This window comes from Anser cygnoides, chromosome 12, assembly GCF_040182565.1.
Source record: "Anser cygnoides isolate HZ-2024a breed goose chromosome 12, Taihu_goose_T2T_genome, whole genome shotgun sequence".
NCBI classification, from domain to species: domain Eukaryota; kingdom Metazoa; phylum Chordata; class Aves; order Anseriformes; family Anatidae; genus Anser; species Anser cygnoides.
The window spans coordinates 539,500-561,713 of NC_089884.1; the positions used below are offsets into that span (position 1 = coordinate 539,500).

Genomic DNA, 22,214 nt, shown 5'->3' on the forward strand with positions numbered 1-22,214 from the left:
CTGGCTTCAGTCTGGCTCCAGAGTTTGTTTTGATGGGGAGAAAACTGTAGAGCAGAAGAGGGACCAAGATCTTCCCAGCACTTTACTACAGCATCTGGTGGTGTTTTTCCCTTTACTTTTCTTAAGTGGAAAGGGCTTTAAGATGCAGCTGAACAAGAAAAACATTCTGGAACAAGTCAGCCGTCAGAGCTTCCTCTCTTTCTGCTTAATGAAAGCCATGAGCTCCCAATGACAAGTGTCTGCTGGAGCTAGATGGGGAGTTTATGAGATTCCTGCCACGTTTCAGTGATATTACAGCATGCCTTTGGTCTGCCTTCCCCAGCCCAGCTATCTAACCACTTCCTTCCCGCCAGGCGCCTCCCATTAGAGAGTTTCATTAAGCGAATGCTTGGGGGTTTGTGTAGATTTCTGTTACCCCCCCCCCCCCCCCATCATGCATTACCAGGGGCACATGAAAAAGTCATGATAAACTTTAATAAAAACAAAATTAAAATGATTAAACCTTTCATATCCTTTAGAGATTATCTATACACTGCTGGTTGGTCAAAACAGAGCTAGGGCACAACTGCTTTTTACTTTAAACTCAAAACCAACCCAAAAAATAAATAACAAAGGAAATATGCCTCTGCCAGATATTAAAGGGGAACAAACTTTATTCCTCTGTTCTCTGACGCCAGACCAGACCTCAACAGTCCCATGATGTCCCATAAGCACAAAGATAGAAAGATGCCAGTCGAACAGGAACAGCGTTCAGAATTTGGGCAGGGGAATGCACAGAAGCAGGGAATGGTTATAAATTATGCTACAGAATAATGCCAAGACAGCGAAGTCCAATCAGGCTTCCAAAGGGACTTACTTTCTTAAAACACATGGCTCTATCCTCACATTGTTAGACCTTCCATGAGAACTGTCTGCAGCAATCCTGACCTTTGGCTGCCAGTAGTATATTTTTAAAATGATGATAACCATTAAAGCAACACAAAACTAAAGCAGAACCGAAAGCTTCCACCTTACTCTCTGTCCATAACGGAGAGAGCTTGCTACCTGCCTGGTCTCTGAACACACACTCCAGAGGAGAGACCCAGCACAGAAACACGGTGACTCCCATGAGGAACTTGCTGGAAAAGGTAAAAATTCCTTAAGCCATTCAATCCACAAAAAAAAATTAAAAAATTCCAAGGTTCATCAGAACAACAAAGGGGAAAGCAACAAGCTGTCCTCCCGTTTTAAATGAACACACATGACATGAGATCTTGGAAAACAAGATGATAATCCTGCATGTGGGGGTATTTGGTAGGGTTGGCACAGAGATCAGAAATGCTTCAGTAAAGGAGAATTGCAAATTTAATCAGCTTAACATACATATCGCCAAGAGCTGTTTTCCTCTCTCTTGCTATTTCACGTATGTTATTGCACCGTGGGTGAATGTTTTCTCAAAACAGGACAATAGCTTGTCTTACTCCCTACGTCTGAGGACGAGATGACAAACGGATTTCCTCTTCAGACAACAAAGCCATTGCACACCCTCACTGTAGGAAACAGCCCCCAGCCTAGAAAGCTGGGTGCACGCGACAAGGCACCCAGTGGCCTTTCTGGCCCGCTCTCAAGTACCTGCTGAGACTGGGCTGCTCACTGAGCACTCCTTTGACGCTTTATACACCAGTGATTTGGTTGCATTTACATGCAACACTTCCAAAACAAAGCCTGAGCAGGCTGCTGCCTTCAGGGGTTTACAGATAACATATTGGGAAAAGACAATATTGGGTTGCAGGGGGAGAGAGAGAGAGGTAAAAAGCCTGAGAGAAGCTAATGAAGCTGGGCAGCATTTGATGTTTGCACACAGGAGCTGAGATTGTCATTTCGGTTGGCAGATTATTAAATGTGTCAATCAAGGACAAGCCTGGAAATGGCCAGGGGAACCACGTGAAACGAGTTCAAACACCAGGAAGGAATCCAGTTTTGAGGAGGAGAGGGAGACTGGTAGGGGTGTGAGACAGGAGCATTCCTCCAGTGATAGGAGACAAAGGCAGTGGAGGAGATGGCATGTAATACTTCATTTGGGAACTCTTGCTCGCAGTAGATGGGAGGTTTTATACCAAGTTTCTCAACATGCACCTTGCACATTGCTCTTCCCTAGCCCACTGCGGGGGCTGTCGTGCTGTCTGGAAGGGTTGCACCGTCAGATGTTCTGGCCAGGTAAACCTGGGCATCACCAGCAGAGCCAGAGCCGTAGCGTGCTTTTGGCTGTGTGCATACTGCAGTATTCATTCTGCATGCTGTTCTCTGGCAGACACTCTACATGTAATCTGCTTTGGGAAGTTTTTAATTGCTGTGCGCAATTATGTCCGATGGAAAAGAGGGGAGAGGCTTATAAAAACAAACTCATTATTCCTTTCCGAAACCCTCCATTACCTCTATGAGATGGAGGAGAGCAACACGCATGTTTCTCCAGCATTAGTAATGACCACAGCTTGTTTACTTGAGACCAAGTGCAGGACATCACGTATTAATAAACCTGAGTTATTTCAAGCAGGGAGAAATATCATCTGGCATTACCAATTTTCATTTCCAAAGTCTTAAAGTTCCACTGGAAGTATGGAGCTTACAATCATGGAAAATTCACTCCAAAGGAGCAAGTCACATCCCTGTTGTAACATGTAACATTTATAATTACTCCACGCTGGATGATTGTGAATGAGAAATGCCTCGCATGGTTGCCACTCTTCAGGGTGAGAAAATAAGAGGATGGTTCCCCTCACTGAAGATTTCCATGGAAGATCTCCTTCCTCTTTCTCCACAATTTGCTTCATTTCATTTTACAGATGAGCTGATCACAATTCCTAAGCACAGGGCATGGCCACTAAGGAAAGTAAAGGGAGGAACTGGAGGGCTTGGATAAGAGAGGGGGAAATTCAAAGAGCAGCGCCTTTGGCCTCCAGGAAGAGGGTAACATTTTGTTCTAAGTCACAAATTTATACAGGCAAACATGGCTCACATCAAGACTCCCTTCTGCTAAATAGGAACTTTTTGTCTAAGAGAAGCCTCTTCATACTGCAAACCGCATCCTGAATATTTCAATAACAAATCTGCTCCCGATCACGTGGGAACTTGCTTCCGTTCCCATTTGCCACCACCTCTCTCCTAGCGACAATGCCTTCATATCCTTGGTGCAGTTACAGAAACTGCTTTTAGGAAAGAGGAGCATTAGCGAAGTCTTTCACATGTCTGAGAGTAAAAACAGAGGAGCAAGAAACATATGCATCCAGCAGTCTGCAACCACCACAGACAAAACCACGCTGAGCTTGGTAACTACTATTTTAAACCACATGGGATTTTTTCATCTGGCAACAGCTTTAGCTATGTTTATTTACATACTTGGTTCATTAGAAATTCACATCCTCATTTTAGTTTGCAGCCCTTTGGAAAGTTCAATATTGAAATATGAGCAACACGTGAAGGGACGGTGCACCCAGCTCTGCTCACGGGGCAGAGGGAGGCGAAAATCAGGAGCAGTGGGGCACCCCCGTCTCCCAGGAGCTCTGGACACATCTTTACAGTAAAGCTATTCCTCTAGAAAATTGTGATCAACCTGATCAGGGTGGGGAGAACGGCCAGTTCCTTGCTGTTTGCTGCATAGTGAGCACCGTGGACATTCCTGCAAGACCAGGATGGGCAAGGGAAGACACGCAGGCAGCGATCCTCCTGCTGACACCGTGCTCCAGCCCCTTTCCTGTCCAAACAAAAGGTCCTTTGAATGTACTTGGCTGAGTCTAGCAACTGCTTCCAGAGAGCCTGCCCTCATTCTTCACATGCAAGGACGCCTAACAATGACTTTGTGTGTTGGAAGAAGATGCTACTCAGGATTTGGCAGAGATTAGTAGGATTGCTGAAACAGTATGTCCGGCATAGGGGATGGCTCTCAGCAGTGCAATGAGGAGACTGCAGCATACCCTTACATAAGCCCAGGAAAAAAATTTTTCAAAAACTACAAATGGTATCTCTGGCTGACTTAGCCTGGTCATAGGAGAACACTCCCATGTCCAAAAGGACAAAGAGGTTCTCCAGAAGCATATGGTGCTCGGAAAAACGATCTACAACCCCACTGAATAGAAGATATTCTTTTACCTTTGCAAAATGGTCTGCAGGATGACTCACAGAGTTGAGAGATGGTCAGCTTTTCCCACTAAGTATTACGTGGCTTCTACAAGTTATCCAATTCCTACTGCAAAACTCTGTGATGGCCTCCAGCACAACTGCAAAGATCACTAAATTTGACTTTTTTGGAGCTTACTTGCTATGTTTTATTTATTTATTTTTAAGAATTTTCACCAGTCACATAGATTATGTCCAGACTGCGGTATTCAAAATACCTTGAAAAATAAGAAAGTCCATGCTGCACTCTGCTCCTTCCTTGGACAGCATGCTTAGCTTCCAATGTTGGTTGGTATCTCAGGGCAGGAACTTCTCTTCCACGTGCACACCTCCTGCCATCCTAGCCACAGAGGAACTGCAGAGCTCGCTTTTACCAAAACTCCTTGGCCGTGCCATATTATTATCTGTATTTAAATCTACTAAAATCTCTGTTTCTCTTTAGAGATTCAAAGAGGATGATCAAAACAAAATTCCTGGGCAAGAGACTATACCATCTCTTGACTCAGCTTCACCCGAGCCTTCTGGTTCTAGTTATTCCGCTAAACCCAAGCACAAGGTGCTTCCACCTGAGGGACCTCAGCTCAGGTCAAGCTCGATGCAAGCAGCAGGACTTTCTCCTGACTTCGGGAGTGTGGCTGACCCTGTCCCACGCAGCTTCGGGAAGCATCCATCCTGGGTTAGGAACGGACACCTGACGGACACCCGACAGACCGCCGTCCTACGCAGTGCGAAGAGCAGACAAACCCTGCTCTGTTCCTCCCACAGAGGCCAGTGATGGAAAGAGTGCACATGGAGATGGGAAACAGGGCAAGGCAGGAGCAACAGGTAAAGGAGGAAACATTAATTATAAACAGCACTTGCCTAAAGAGAAAAAGGCCCAGCTACTGGGGCTGTAACAAATCCACGTCTCATGTAAAGAGCAATGCAACAGGGCGAGCAGGGCTGTGCGCGGGAGACGAAGCAGCAGTCCCGCTGGGCTGGCTGATCCACACACGGTTGTCTGAGTTATAAAACGGGCCGCCTGCACTTGATGCCTTCTAGAAGGAAACACTTCCAAAGCCAGAATGAAAATTTGGTGCAGGTTGTTTCATTCTTTTATTTCTATCATTATCTAATGAGTCATAAGTGCATCCATCCCTACATCTTGAGAGGCTTTTGGTTTTTATTATGTTTTTTTCCTAACCCCCCATCATTAAAAATCAATTAGCTTATGGGTAACGTTATACAGATGCTTCTGCAGCCAGGGGCTGACATCTGCAGTGGCAGCAGCCCAGATACTACAGCGATAGATGTCCAAAAATACCCCATAGAGGAAAATAAACTCCCACCCCTAAAGCTGTATTCATTCTGATCAACAAAACAGCTGAACGTCCAGCCTGGGCCCACCTCCCTGTCTCCTGCATAATTAGCACACTTCTCAGAGCAAGCAGAAAAGTTTAATTGTCTTTAATTATCGAGTTCAAGGAGGACTGGGTTTTTTGCTTGATGTCCATATAATTTCCCTGCCAATGACTTCATCATCCCTTTACTGGAAGTGAAGTGTAGCTTCTAAAGCTCTTTTCCATAAAAGACACAAAAGTTTCAGTGAAGGCTGTGCTGCTGGCACAAGCAAAGAGACAAAGGTCCTTGTGTCTACAAGGCTGCTGCTTAGACTGCTGCATGTGTTTTCTGAGGGGTGGGAGGGAATGAGTTGCAACTAATGTGCAATCAAGAACCATCACAATTACAAATGTAAATGAACAGGCAATTGGCACTGACCTTTGCAGATTGTTAGAGGACTAATTAAGGTATGATCAGACACTCTCTTCCAACAGATTGAGATGCTTCTATACAAGCAAATATCTACGTACCACCCCAGAGACAGCAATGCTTTTTCCTACACGCTTGCACACACCACCGCGTTAAGTACACGCAGACACACGCGTTTAACCCTGGCACCTTGTCCCTGCCACAGGGCAAAGGAGGACAGAGTGGGAAGGGGAACAACGCCACTCGACTTACTTGGTCCATGCAGCCCCATTTACAAAAGGCTACAACAAAAAGGGCGAAGCTGCTGTAACCAACAGCTTTATGTAAAGTTAGAGACGAGGAGACTGGCAAAAGCTGGAAGAATTTAGGGGAAGAAAAAAAGTGGTAAAGGATCTTTCAGTACTTCTAGCAAAGCCACAGAGATCTCTAGCACCAGAGGTCACGATGGTGGCTGCCACGTGCTCACTTCAGCAGGGGGAAGCCAGCACCTCGCCGTGGGTCGCAGCTTGCCTGGGGCCTCCCTTGGAAGCAGCCGGCTGGAGCCCATCACCTCCTGGAAACTCGGGACCCCTTACACCACCACCCTACACGCGTGCCTTCTTAGTCTCAGCGGACCGAAGCACCGGGAGTGGGACGAGGCCGCACAGCACCGCCGCGGCCATGCAGCACCTGCACAGAAGGGCACAGAAGGGAGCTGCTCTGCCGGCCCGCCCTGCCCTCCGCACGCCGAGCACCACGCAGGGACAGGGCCAAGGCCCTGGACAGGGCCGGGCCACCGTCCGCAAGGAAGTTTTGCAGAAGGCAGAAGAGCTGCGAGGAATATAATGCTTTAAGAGTCCACAGAAAGATCAGTGGTAACAGAAGGGGACTTGCCTTGGAAAAAATGAAAGCTGCTACTACTGTGTTTGTAGGGAAAACGAATTCTAAACAAATATAATTAACTAGAAGAGGAGAGAGGATCGCAACGATGATTACCGGGGAGTAATAGCAGGCATCAAAACAAACTACTACACTTGTAATGCAGCAAACCAGGAAAAAAGTCACTCTCCCTGCGGGCCCCATCGACAGAGAAGTGTCACAGATCAGAAAAGCACATTCTACTCAAGGCGTCTGAAACACAGGAAAGATTTTCTCGTGTTATCAGTTATCACAAGAGACTTCTCATCAAAAAGCACTGAGGGAAGTCTGCCTAGCCCACAGAAAAGAGGATAAAAAACATAAGAGGAATACAGTAGAGACAGCATCATATTATACAAGAGGAATAAGCGCAAAGAGCAAGCTGCAAACAGAACTGCAGCCCCGCTCTGGGAGGAAGAGCCTGTCCCGCTCTGACAGCATCGTGCCCATGAGGGACGTGCGTGAAGCCCCCCCAGCAGCACGCTGCTCTTCTGAACGGCTGCACCTACACATGCCGTGTGCATGGCGGCCAAATACACGGACAAACTTCAAACCGAGACAAAGCAAACCCGTCAGGAAAGTGTAGCTATGTGTCTGTTCCTGCTCCGCATCACTGCAGAAGAATAACCACAGCCAGCTAAACAATAAGCAACAGCAGCATTATATAGCACTGGAAGGTTGAAAGTTGCAGGAAAAAGGAAAAAAAAAAAAAAAAAAAGGAAGGATCAGCCTGTTCGGAGCAGAGCTTTTTATGCTTGAAGAAACTACACTGAATAAACCCAATCTGAGGAACCGGGTGTCGTGGCCTGCACCAGGCCAGCGTTGCTTGCGGTGAGCAGCGTGACAAGCACCTCGGGTGTGCTGGCAGTGACCCCGCTGCGTGCCCTGGCCTCTGGCCTCTTCTTGCTGTCTTTTTTTAACTCAGTTTTTGTTAAAAAACCAACAAGCTTAAAGGAAATTATCTCAAGCCATTTGAAAAAGTGAAGTATTTTCCAACTGAGATTCCCTTTTAGTGATCAGTCAAGACTTTTAGTTAAAACAAACAAACAAACAAAAAACCTCTTAAAATGGTTGACAAACTCTTCTCAGCTAGTCAGCTTCTGCAGTCTCAGTATCTGCAATGCCATAATCCTGGCAGACATATGGAGGAAAAACATTTCTGAAGTAAAAAGCAAGTATAAACAGAGTTTCAAGACTGTTCTGTGTGTCACAAAAGGGCACAGATGGTGTCTCCTCTCTATTCCTTTTACTTTTAAGAAACTCACAAACCATACAATACTGGTCAATATGTTCTTTTGAACTTTTTTTTTTTTTTTTTTTTTTAAGTGGAGCATCATGGGGAAGCAGAACTGCTGTAAGAGCTGCAGTCCCCTCCAGCACGGCGCAGCAACTACAGCGTGCTGTCCCTGTGACCTTTGGGAAAGCATATTCCATGCACTTAACTCCACTGGGCCTCTGAGTTCATGGACCGGTCACTTTTTTCCATGAGACCGAATTTAATTCCTAATAAAAAAACCATCCTGGTTCCTCGTCTCTCACTATGGCTATTAATTGCAGAACACCAGATCCTCAGAACACCTTTCTGTAAGAAACAGCCACTTCCACAGCAGTCATGGATGAAAGTCTGGTTGCAGCTCAGAGGACGGTTGTGATGACTTCCATTTGCATCCCCCCGGCTCCAGCATCACGCCCCTGACAGCACACACACCAGCCTTCCTGGGCAGGCTCTCCTCCTCCTCCCTCCAAAGAGGACTTTATGAGATCTTGACTTTTCCTAACATAAAAAGCTTCTGAATCCTTTAAATGGTTAAACAAAACGTAATTTCTGTTTTGCCCACACTAACTATCCCCATTAGGGCACATTTTCTGTTGTTAGATTCACTGCTCTCTTTCTTCACTCTATGTCCCTTCTGCATGAGCAAGCGCTTGCCCCACGCCATGTCTCCGCTTGTCAAGAGGAGACACAGAAAACTGGCAAACACATTTGCCACATCTGCCCCTTCTTCCGCCCACCCCTCTCAACCAGCTCCTCCTCAAGACCCATTGTGACTGACAGACTAAAAATCAACAAACAAGCTGGGACAGGAATGCAGTGGTGCTCAAGACATCACCTGACACAAGGAAAAATATCTACAGAAATTATAGTTCGCTAATCTGTTAGAATTGTCCGTATGTTGCTTATCTTTAGACACATAATATTCCACTGTTTAAGACAATAACCTGAACATACACACTTCTCTACATGTCAAACTTGCATTTAACCCTACTGGAACTGAGAAAATTACAAGTATGAAATGCAGCATGTGTCTAACTAGCCAGTGCTTCAGAGCCACCAACCATAAGCCCTACGATGCAGAGCTATCCCTGACACCGTAGGTACAACGGGGGTCCTGTCATACTTCAGGACATGTTCCATAACATATTATTAATGAAGCATCAACCCCCCAAACAGAGAGGAGAAACAAGAAAGTCACCGAGCTCGCCAAGAAACTGCAGACAGCCTAATGCTGCTAGTCAAATACTGCGACGCACACGAGCTGGGAGCCCAATGCTGTTCGTGCAAGAGAAGCAGCACTCACCAGCATCAGCAGCTGGACACTTGCGGATGGTGAAGATCTGTCCCAAGTCTTCCTCTTCTTCAGGAAGACCCTTCTGGAGGCGTTGCAGCTTACGCAGGCTTTCACTCCGTTGGTGTTTCATGGAGCGTACGTGCTGGATAAGGTTCAGCTTGGCCTTGGTGGAGTAGTTACAGAGGACACAGTGATAATAGCAGCTTTCACCCTCAACCCCGCTCTCATGATGCTGAAGGTGCTGTGAAGAACAAAGTAGAGAGATGTGAATTTCCTGCATCATCTCCAATCTCTCTGGGTTAGTCCACTGCAAATTGCTAAAAGCAACCTGGGAATTAGGTAAGAAACCACTTTTTGAAAAAGAAACAGTGAGATCAAGACTGTTTATTCTCAAGATACCACACATTCTCCTGCTTAAAAAGCAAGAAAAACATAACACACTGAATTGAGCACAGGAAAAAAAATTAGATAGGCAAGATCATCTTCAGTGAAAGAAGATACAAGATCCAGCATTAACAACTATTCACAACATACACATGGCTAATCCTTTCATATTTAAAGCTTATCCTGGGAGGGCATCCAACCTCACGTCAAACAGATAAAGTTAAATTTAATAAATCCTCGCTGGAAACCAAGAAGGATAAAATAAAAGCAATTTTAGAATGCAATGAACCCATTACATGGAGAGGTCTTGAAAACAGTGTATGGAAGCGGAGCACGGAGCGTGTGCCATCCCATCACCTGGTGCTCTGTTCCCTGGAGTTTTGGTTTCACTCCCTCGAATCTGGAAGAAAGCAGCAGTCTGGCCCAGAAGGCAGTCCTGACAGCAATCCAGACTGAAAAACCAACGGTAAGCATGCAGCTGGCAGTCACCACAAGAGGCTAGCGCTTGGGAAAAACACTTGTCACCCTCCAAAACTGTGCTATCACAGCCAATGCAGCTAATTTGAGAGTATTGTGCCCTGGTTATTTGACAAAAATCTATCAGTTGCTTAGCACAGTGGTCCACACTGCTAGGGAAACGATTAACTATTTTATGTTATGGATCCCAAGGACGCAGCAATTATTTCTTAAAACCACAGGGAAGAATTCACTGCTTACAGCTATGCTGGCAGCCAGAGCACAGCCGCTCCCCCTCAGTTTGGGGAGAATCCCAGAGATTTCACAGTAGCATTCCTGACTCCCGCAGTAAGGGCTTGTTGCGATGAGAAGAGAAATGGATACCAAAGCCAAACAACATGAAAGACTCCTCAGTGAATGCTGTTTGGTGTTTCCACCACACACCTACGATACAGCTATGAAATAATCCACATCAGCTCTTACCATCCAACCTCAAGACCTTTCCATCTCCTGAGTCACCTCACGACACTCTTTCCTCACCACACGTTTCACTCAAGGCACATAAGTAGGGTGATTTGGATATGATCTCCAGGCTTGTCAATCAAAAATATTGCCTACGTGCAGCCAGGACCTTCTGGTAAAATTTCTGAAGGGTATTATCTCAGTTACAGCTAAGATAAGACTAGAGACATATTACCCAGCTCTGTGTGCTTAGCTAACACGGAGGAAGGAGAGCCCTCTGAGTCTAGGAATGATTAAAAATAGGATAGGAGCTGATGCTGAGGCTTCTGATTGGAAGTGCGAGGGAAGAGAATAAATGTATTCTAGATCTGGCTAATTAGACTAGCCTCTTTGGGGATCACGATGTATTTAATTAAATTCACTGTAATATTTGAAGAATCCACCAGGGCACTAATCCCACCGGTGCCCTCAAAAGATTTTTTTGCTGTTTTCCCTCATAAGAACTACTTCTTCCTCTTACTTCCATTGTTTGCATGCATTACCCTCTTCCTGAGCCAGAAAAAGAGCGATGGCTTAAGACATAAAAAGCCAAGGTTAGCGAGCCAGTCACAAAAGCTATATGACTGGCTCGCCTGGCCCAGCTTAACCAGCCTTGTTCTACTCTGCTTAGATCCAATTTCTGCAATAAAATCCCCCCACTGTCCCACCTTCCTGTGGGTTGGAGCTTCTGCTGCAGGAGATGCACTACCTCTGCTTCCTTCCTTCAGCTGAGACACATCAGGGAAGCCCTAGTCCTACAAACGGCACATTCAGGCTTGGAAAGTGTGAAAGAGCTCAGCGGTAGCTCTTCTGCAAGAAGGCACAGGAAACCCCTGGTGAGCAATTACAGAAAAATCTGGTCACAGGTTCAAGGAAATAGCAAGGACACGGTCTCTGTGGGAACCAGAAGCACAGCCTGAACTGCTCTGGTTTAAAGGAAGATTTTAGGAGAACGTCTATTTTAAACAGTTTAATAAACGTGTCTCATTTTCTGTTCTTCTTTTGCTCCCACTCCACGGATATGGAGCTCCACGGAGCTATGTCCAGGCACCTCTTGTGCTGGAGTAGTGAAGACAGAGTTGCCAAAACCAGCAAGACCACAATGTATATGGCACATCCACCTCAGCGATCTGCATCTGTCTTTCAACAGAGGACAGGAGAGGCCAGAGTGAGACGAGACACAAAAGGAAGTACTAGCTGCAAGCTACTGGAAACGATGAAACACTGGGCAAGAAGTGTGGTTATTGTCCATCATACCGTTAATCTTTCCCATCGTGAGAATTTATCCACACCACAGAAAAAAAGTTCAAAATATGAAACCAGGACTTCATTAGAAGACAAATCAACTTGAAAATCAAAAAAATACATTGTTCCTAGGAAAACCAACCAAATTCTGTCAGAGAACATTGATTTCTGCAAGTCTGAGTGGGGTCTCCACCCCCCTCCCTTTCAGTGATAGGAAACTTCCAACATCTGGTTCTTCACGCATGGCATGCAAAATATTGATCAGGTTTACTCAAAGCTACACTTTAAATCAGAAACAGACAGAAGAACGCTCTGATGGAAACCATACGGCTCACAAGTAAAGCTTCCCAGGGGGACAAGGGCTGTTCCTGTACGTAACGCTAACTGCAGCACACCACCGTACCACTCACAACGCCTATTCCGACACACAAATCACACCAAATCCAGCCCATCTTCCATTTGGGAAATGCTCGATCTCCATGCAAAGCTGTGCTCTCACAAAGGAGGATTTTATTCAAAGACCCAATTTCTTTCGTTTGCCATAATCTTACACTGCTTCCCCCCGAACCTGTACCACAGACCCTGCCCCACGGAGTACCGGTTCCCAACCAGTTACAGGAACAAAGTTTGGTAATCTCAGGTCGGCACCAAGAACCTCCCGCCCCGACCTGCCCTGCCCCGCGACAGCCGGTGCCCGGCAGAGCCTCCCCGACGCAGGCCGAGAGCTGCTGCTGTGCCGGGACGCAGCCGGGGGCCTGGCACGCGGCAGAGGTGCCACCAGCAGCCGCCCCGGTGGCGGAGGAGGCCGGAGCGATCAGCTCCTCGTTCGGGTAGCGCTAGCCCGGGGCTACCTCCGCAGCAAAGGCACCCGCCCGGCTGCCACGCGCCTGCCAACAGCCAGGACGGCTCCAGCTCTGCCCCGAACCAACGCCAGGTTGGTGTTTCGGACCGGTTTAGGAAATCCTGTATAACCACTCCACCTTCCCTGCATTTTGGGTTTGGCTTGAAAAAGCAGCATATTCAGAGGATCCGGACGTGAAGACGGTTTAAAGAATCAGCAGAACAAATTGTAACTTGTGCTTATCCGTCCTGCAGAGTGCCCACGGGCCAGCAGACAGCAAGTCCCTCCAGGCTCGGCACCACACGCAGCCCCTGGCCCCTCCACACGAGAGAGCAAGGGAGAGGGAGGTGTTTACACACACCCACAGATCAGAGCGCAAGGGCTGCCGACAGCCTGCTAGCACAGCGGCTGGCTAAGCAAGCAGAAAAGCAGAAGGGGCAGAGCAGCGAGGGCAGGAGACACCTGCGTGAGCGTGGGGCGCTGGGACGCTCTGACCACCGCCGGACTGATGGGCTGCCTCTCCAGCCCCTGCTTGCTAACATCTGGCTTGGAAATGTTTTCTTCTAATAAACAATAGCATAATAAGTGCTCATAGCGTATGACTATGGAAATCCAATTTTTAAACAAACTAAGGAATGATGCTATACTCCATTTTTCTTCCTCTCCACCTCCATCCTACATATACCCCAAATTTTGTTTATTTTATCATTTATCTTTTCCCCATTAGCACTTTTTCACCCACAGTATGTTTCAAAGATCATGGAATTTAATGAAACAGCTGTATTAATCTGTCTGGCTGCAGGCAGTCCTTCTCACCCCCACACCATGTATTTGGACTAACTTTTCAGAGACGAGACCATTTTAACGAGAACTAAGGATTCATGTGGCTACCACCACACAAGTAATAAACTCTCCTGCTGAATACCTTTGTAGGTGTTTTCCGTATGTAACGCTTACTACTTAATCCCATTTCTAAAAACTTTTGTACGTATTTTAAATTTAAAGAGAAGTCAAATCCATGCCTGCTTGAAACCTCTTCTGCATCAAGTTTATTACACCCATCGTGTAAAGAGCTCAATTCCTATGGTAACGTGAACACACGATGCTTGTTACAGCACTCTGTTGCTAGAAGGGACAAAGTTGCTTTCCATAATCCATTTGCGATGTTTAGTGGGTCAGATACTTTTATGGGGCGTATCTGAACTGTCACCCTAGTTCACTAGGGAGGAGTCATAATCACTTTGAACTACCTGTTCCTTTTGATGTTTATTATTCATTAGAAAAAAGGCACAATTTCTATGCAATCTTAACTTTATCACTTGCTTCCCCTTTGGAGGGCCCTAGAAGCTGCTCATGGTGAACCTACGCTGACAAGAGTGGGAACCTCACCAGTCCTTGGTCTACAAGCTGTGAAATCAACCATCTCTGCAAGCCCTGAGATTGCACCTCCACCCTCAGGAGGTCCCGGTGGCACAAAAAGCAGTAGACCCTGTAAGAAAGCTCTGCAAGACTGAGTATAGCCCTCAACTTCTACAGACCTCAATAAGACAACAAACAGTAGAAAGAAACTCCGTAATTGCCCCCAACAAGCAGTTGTGTTCTCCAGCTCCCCTCTCAGGTTTACAAAGATTTTCTGCTAAGATCAAGGTGTCTGCAGGCAGGAAACGCAGATGAAGTAATGGGCATGAGGGCCAAAACCCAAAGCGGAAAAATAATCTCTTTCGTTAACTCTATGCAGCAAATAGGAAATGATACTAACAAAAAGAAATCCTTCCTCACCAGCAGCTGGCTAGCTGGATCTCCAGCCTCAACAGCAACTTAGATCTTAACTAAATATGAGGTGTGTGCAAGAATGCTAGGTGGGACACAAAAAAAAAAACCCGCACCACAATTTGACTACCCTGCCCTTTTTTTTTTTTTTTTAAACACACTTCTTGCTTACCAGTTCTGATCACTCGGTAAAGCAAACATGGTGGTATGGATATCTGAGAAGCAGTCTAGAAAAATCTCTTTCAAATTGCTTCTGAAGTCATTTTCTCCAGCTGGTTCTCACATTACAGGACAATCCTTCCACAAAACGAGAAGCCTCTGAATTACCAAGAACTTCTTTAAGAAACGTTCCACTGAAGTCCTCAAGTCTTGAACGTTTTCAGAAGAACTGCGTCAGAAATCAAATTGTGTCTCTTCCCCCCACGTAGCATTCCTCTTACCACTGAACTCAGGACAACAACTATTCTGCTTCCACGGGTAAAATTAATAACGATTTAACAGAACTGACAGATGTGACAGATGCAAGTGAGGAAGATGGAGCCAAAAACTGCTGAGGGGTGGCAAAAGCTGTGGAAGGGAGCACTGCTGTAGCTTGCACTGCTCCTACGTCTTCCTGCAAGCACCCACGGCCAGCCAGCACCAGTCACCGGACACGGAGCCAGCAGGACCCCTGACAAACCTGCAGCAGCCACAAGGCATGCAGAACCAGGGAAGCACAGCAGAGATTATGTGAGATATTGAACCACGCATGGTTATTGTGAAAGCCAACACTAGCAAACACTCCTGTGTTCGGGAGGAGTTGCTGGAGGCATGCCAGCACTACGAGCACATCCGCAGTAGAGGAGGATGTCGTGGGACAGACTCTTCCTCAGGGTGAAGTCAGACACGGGTAATTAGTAACGGGCTTGGGAGGAAACATGTCATATGCCAGCAAGAACCATGCCTGGGCTGATGCACTCCCAGGGAGCTGGGTGAGACATGAACCTTACACCAGGGCTAGAGGTGAGGCTACAGGTCACCGTGGACAGGGACCAGACCCTGCAGCAGACCTCAGAAGTGTCTCTTGGACCCCATGTGCCTCTGATCTGCTGCATGAGATAAATCACACGTTCCTAGAAGAGAAGAATCTGAATTTTTAATGAAAGTCATGTGGAAGCAGCTGTCTGATCCTGGTCTGTTCCAAGTACTCCATAAAAGTCAGAGCTGACCCATCCGTCTTGCTCTCCTTTCACACCTGCAGGCCTGGCTGGAATTTCCTGGAGCTGAGGGAGGCGCTGGGGAGGACGCGCAGGCAGCGAGAACACATGCTGGCTAGGCGCTGAACAGGCGGGCGTGCACACAGCTGCCCCCCGGCCCAGATGTTGTGAAAGGAGGAAAAAATTGATTCTCCATGCAGCAGGTTCAAAAGATGAACTTGTGATCTTTTGTACTTCAATGTCCTGCAATTGTTTACTGCTTCTGAAGAAGTAATGTTACAAAACCTTTCGCTCCTTCCAGCCTCTCCAGCTCCTTGCGTAACAGCTCCCTTCTAGCAGCTTGCAAATGCTGGGAAGTGCAGACTCTTGTGGCCACAAGTTTTTGCAGTCTAGCCCGCGGTAACTTGAACGGCCCTACTGGTGAGCATCACTCCTCTCCGCCCCTAAAGCTTTCTCAGTGTCACCCAAGTCCTTAAGAACACCACCACAAGATACGGACAAGGAGATTTTGCGCAACAAAACTGGATTTTGATTTACTTTTTGGTTTCTGATCTTTATTTTTCTTTTCAAAAGGCTGGAAATGTAGTACTCTCTCCTGCCAAAGAGGCCAAGATACTTGATGCAAGTCCCTGAATCACACAGTAAGGCTTCACGAATACCACTGAAAGCCCCAGTTAACAACCACTCCCTACCTTCTGAATACGTATTTTCATATTTAGAAACAACAAGCAACTTTCCTCAGAAAGGATCCCAGCAACAATGCACAGGGCAGTTTAGCAGAGACCTGGCATACTTAGGGAAATGTCAGTAACATCGCACAGGGCAAACAAATAGATATCAGTACCTGTAAGTGACAGCCGATGACCCTTGCAGCATGGGAAGAGCTGTCCCCCCGGGCCCGAGCCAGGCGGGTGATGCGGGCCAGAGATGCTCTCCCCAGTGGCCGTGAGGCTGGTGCTTGCCATTCTGAAACGCTTTGGGGTTCCCCCACAAACGGCCTCAAAAGCCATCCAGCAAATTGGGTTTGCTCCACCAGCCCTTGAAGTCTCATTAAAAGCCAAATATTGCTCAGCTTAAAGATGGAGAGCTCAGCATGGATTTTACTGAACGTTAAATCAACCAGCAAGCGTAGCCAGCAAACTCTGTGGCACTTTAACTTTAAATAATGCAATAATTATTGAATTTCCTTTTTATAACTGAAGTGCTGGAATGTAAACAATGGGGCTGTAATTGCAGGAAGGGGGGATCAATAGAGGCAATCGTTTTCAGCCATGTTAATTGTAAATACAATTGCTCCAAGATGTCAGCCTCGTTCTTCTCGCTCCCAGAATCATCCTAACGGATGACAGAGTCCAACTTTCCCATTACAGCTGTTCGTTCCTTTAAGAGGTTCTCAATCAGGTCTGATCAATCTGTCAAGATAATGCATGGAGTAAGTAAGACTCTTCCAAACACAAGCTCCCAATCAATAGCCCGGACCTGCTTAATGAGGAGGGGCTAAAGCCCAGAGGGAGGTAACAGTCCCAGCTCCTGCTCATCTCTGGCAGCTAACTTCTTCACAGGGCCTTGCTAAGCTGATCGGCTCTTAACGAGGACATTGTTTATGCAGGCTGTGATGAGCAGAATCCCCACATATTCACAGTCCCCCAGGGTCGGTGGACAAAAAATGACACAGATTAACAGAAAACAAGAGCCAAGAAAGGTTGAACTTGCATTCACAACGTTCCCCCCGCCCCTTTTAACTGTGCAACAGACTCGAAAGTACTAATTAATCATTCGTTAGAAGAGATCCCAAAAGATGAAAATCTGCATAGGACCGCTGGAAATACAAAGGCATCATCACTAAGATGTCTCCTGTATGCTTGAAGGAGAACAAGTCCGCGTGTACAGCCGTGCTGTGCAGCTGTGCCAGCCATCCCCTCTCTCACCCCAGCACAGAAAAAAGCAGCTGAGAAAAGGATAAAAGAGAAATGTCTGCCCGTGTTTCACCGCCACAAAACTTTCTTGTCTCCCATACTGCCTTACAAGAGCTGCCATCACAAGAGCTCTACTCCTGGACAGTTGCAACTTTCTAGAATTTTCCAGATCCCCAAAATCTACACAGCTCTCCCCAGGGAGGCACAGGCGTAAGCACTGCTATATGTGGAGATGAATAGGGGAGTGTGTGCATTGATCTTGCTAATTATAGTGATAAAAACGAAGTGCAGCTAAGAGTACATTTCCTATCAGCTGTTCTAGGAAGTGCTGCCCTCAACCTTGCATGCTCCTGGTCCAGCCCGAGCTCCCCAGGCTCCCACTGCACGGCCCGGGACAGTCCTGAGTGTCTGCAAGGGGATTTACTGCTACTCACTCGTGTACCTCTGGCAAACACGGTCCCAATAAACTTCACATGAAACACACTTTCCTGTTACAAATGAGGAGTGCCAAACCCAAGCGGAGCCTTACTTGGCACTTTCTGCAGAGCAGCGCGGCGGTTTGGTGGTGGTGGGGTTCCTCTGGAGCGCTGCAAGCTAACCAACATCTGAACCGAGGACATTTTGCTCCTCAGGAAAGTACCACTTTGTCCTTCCATATTTTCCATGGATGCTGTCATCCTTGGGGAAATATGACAGAAAAGCTGTGCTTTGTTTTTAAAAGCAGTGCCTGGAAAGTATTGTATGGACAGCAACAGGATGAAGTTACAAAGACAGCAACAAAATTTTTGCCATGACAGAGCCATATCACTAAGCAGTAGGTCAATCTTCTGGTCAGGGCTTTTCTCAGTCCAGGGGACAGCCAAGAGCTGAGGAAATTCAGGAAACCTTCCCTCTTCCAATGTTTGGAAAAGAAACAGCAAAAGAACAGTTGAATGTGAAGACAAGACAGTAACCAAAAGCAGGCTCAAATATCCCATTACTGACAGTTTTTCTTTAACATATTTTGTACGTATACTTGAAAATAATGAGATCAGCCCAAGTTGTTAAGTTGTGAACAGTCAGGTGAACTGGAGCAGCCTGTGAATATGGAAAAGCATCGGATAAAAAGCAAATTATAAATCAAAAGGGCTGGAAGGAAATCTGAAAAGTCAGCAGGAAAAAAATCTGTTGTCCATATTGTAATTATATGGCTGTTGAGTGATTGAAAAAGGCTTTCTGTAACACAGAAAAAGACTGGGACTATCTGTACAGGTGCTGTATTATTTCCTCCAACAGTGATAGGAATGATCCATGTGTTACCCTGTGAGGGACCTCCGAGGAGACCCCATGCACTGCAAAGGCACGGCAACTACCACGCGCTTGGTGTTGTGCCGACAGGGCTGGCTCAGAGATAAAAACAAGTATCTGAAACCCTCTCTGTGTGGAGACTGTTTTGAGAAGATAAAACTAAAACAGTATTTTCCCCTCTATTAAGTCTTTTGGGGAAGAAACCACCACTTAACTGAAATAATGTTATTTCAACAGTGGAACTTGTGCTTTAACATCACTTGAAACTTCAAGTTTCTTGCTAAGCCAAGAACTGCTGCTGGGGGGACATGGATATTGCTTTGATGCCATTTGCTTCAGGTATACTTGATTTTTCACTAAAAATAGTAAACTCAGAAGTCAGATACATTGTCATAGTTGATTAATTCTTTACTTTGAAGATATAATAATTAGTTACGAAAAGGCATTCCAGAACAAATAAGAGCCCGCATGCTATTCTTGAAAACAAGTTTCAGCTCCCATGATTGATTTTACTTCTCAGACCCCTCCAGCAGCAGGTACAGTATTCTTCCTCTTCGCTTTCAGCCCTCATTGCTCTTTCTGTTAAAAGAAAAGCTCCCTGGTGCCCCCCAGAAAGAGATGCTCTACCCTGCAGGGAAAGGCCCCTGTCAACTGCACAGCTCGGAGAGCACTCCTTTCTTCAAAGCCATTATCCACCATTCCAAGGCTTTCGAGAATCCTGTACATTTTTGTCAACTTGGTTGTCACCTGCAGGACAAGGCTGAGGACCGTTCGCACCCTGTGTGCTCCTCACCACAGCCAGCCCAAAGCTGAGGCACCGGCAACGCGCTGGGGAGCGCCACAAGGAGACTCATGCCACAGGGGGATGTGGCCCCGATGACAATTTGCTCCAGTTTCATTGAGGACCCCAGGCCTCGGCATGCGGAAGGAGGGACAAGACGTGGGATGCTCCCCCAGGAAGTCCTCACCAGTCCTTTCGGGTGCAGCCCCAGCCACCCAGGGATGGCCCCTGAAAATTGCGCAGCCCGTCCGCGGAGCGTGACGGCAGCCGCGTCCTTCTGCAGAACCACGCTGCACAGGAGGGCGATACTGGCAGCGCTCCTGCGGACATGCGCACAGCAAGGGACCATTGTAATAATGCTCCAAAAACCATATGGGAAATTGAACCAGCCACAGAAAACCACACTGAGTTCACGTTATTTAATAAAATACTACAGACACAGATTAACTTCCCTCGCCCAGTATTTATTGTTTCATCTATCTCTAGAGAAGTTACAAGCGTTATGATAGACTGAAGATTTCCTTGTTTTCATATAGCTTCTTTATAACTTCCTACAGCAATGTACCACATTGAATCCCAACAGATAACCATACAATAACAACAATACACAAGACAATTTTTTAATCCTCTCCATAAATCGAAGAATATCAATATCAAAGAGATGGATGACACAACCTCCCTTCACACAGGCCAACAAGAATGCATTTAGGAACAACAGACCAAGCTCATCCTTCGTCACCAGTCCTCACAGAGAAACGCTTTTCACTATTTCCAGTCAACAGGAGAACTTTGTGCAACCTTGGCCAATGAAAGCCTGAACTCTGTCCTCTTGCCTCGTCACAGCACCCCTGCAACACAGCAGTGCGTACCCCTAGACACAAAGCCATCGGCCCTTCCAGAACTCCATCTGCTGTAGTGCGTCCTCCAAGTCATCAGAATCATCGTGGCCTTTCAGTACTTAAAGGGGTCTTATAAAAAGGATGGAGAAGGACTCTTTACTCAGATAGATAACTATAGGACAAGTGGGAATGGTCTTAAACTAAAACAAGACATTTAGATTAGACATTAGGACGAAATTCTTCACTGTAAGGTAGTGAGGCACTGGAACAGGCTGCCCAGAGAGGCTGTGGATGCCCCATCCCTGGAGGTGTTCAAGGCCAGGTTGGACGGGGCCTTGGCCAATGTGATCTAGCGGGTGGCATCCCTGCCTATGGCAGGGGGTTGGAGTTAGATGGTCTTTAAGGTCCCTTCCAACCCAAGCCATTCTATGATTCTGTGATCATCACCAACCTTTGCTCTGCTCCCTTCTCCAGCATCCCACACAGCACCCATCTTCCCTTTATTCAATGCCTCTGCTGGGCTTACAGGATCGGCTCAGGATACTCAAGAATCCTGGACAAATACAATGCACTGTTTGCATTTTTGGGACTCCTCCCATATTGCCCAAAGGAAGGTGCACTAAATGAGTGACAGAACAGAAGTGGAAAGAGGAAATATATAATAATTCCAACAGATGAGAGCTGGGCCTTGAAGGTGAAATGAAAACTGGCAGAGCAAGATAAAACCAGTGAAGCCCCCCCAGTAGAGCAGCCCCTCTTCAGAGGTATAGGCCACAGGGCTGGGCACCAAGCTGGGCATCTAAAATTACCACCTTTGATGCAGTTCTTGTGCTTCAGTATACCCAAAACACAAGGATAGGAGCACCATCTGATTTCAGACGAGCACTGGGAAGGTAAGTTCATTAAGTGTCTGTGAAACATACAAACAGAACACAGAACACCACAGAAATGCCCATGAGAAAATAAATAATTCTTCATTCAGTGAAAGCTTTGGATTGTATTAGACAAAGCCTGGGGCAATGTAATGAAAGAGGAAGATAAAAAGAAATGGAATAATTACTCATTCACAGAATGAGGCAAGAATCCTACTGGAAAAATATGTATGGAAATACTTATAATTAAAAACTATCATAATGCCTGCACACAAAGGGATGAATTAAGGCAACCTGAAGTATAATTTTCTATGTTTAAGATGGCTGTGAGTAGTTCCATGAACTGAATGGACACTAATGCGTATCAAGAAGCGTGTATATAAATTCAGGCAATTGTTCCATGCTCCATACCGCTGAGCAAACACTCTGCAAGGAAAGCCACCAAACCAAGTACTGTTGGTGAGAAGCCTTCCAACTGCAGCCTGTCCCGTATTTACCTGGAATACCTGCAGCAAACAATGGTTACCAGCACACATTCTCAGGCCTGGTTTCCGCCAGAAAGGACGCATCAATGGCCCATAACAATTCACAGCAGCAGCACTGTTTGGCTCGTGTATAACATACATGTCCTTCAGGCAGTTCGTAATCCAAAAGTGGGTTAAGTTTTGCTGCTCTAGCTTCACCTACAACAGGCTCTCAGCTTGCATAAGTGCCAGAAGTAGGGGTAATGTTTTTTCCATAACCCCCAACTGACACTG

The 22,214-nt window shown here is 46.4% G+C and overlaps 1 protein-coding gene across 5 annotated transcripts in view; it reads right to left on the bottom strand.

The window, feature by feature from the left end:
• The window catches only part of ZFHX3 (zinc finger homeobox 3), a 543,893-nt gene that overhangs the window by 67,672 nt on the left and 454,007 nt on the right, over window positions 1-22,214 (bottom strand). For all 5 annotated transcript variants that reach the window (XM_067004579.1, XM_067004580.1, XM_067004582.1 and 2 more), the window contains one exon: window positions 9,378-9,609. In XM_067004579.1, the coding sequence (XP_066860680.1) occupies window positions 9,378-9,609 (232 nt within the window). The remainder of the gene's footprint in view (window positions 1-9,377; window positions 9,610-22,214) is intronic.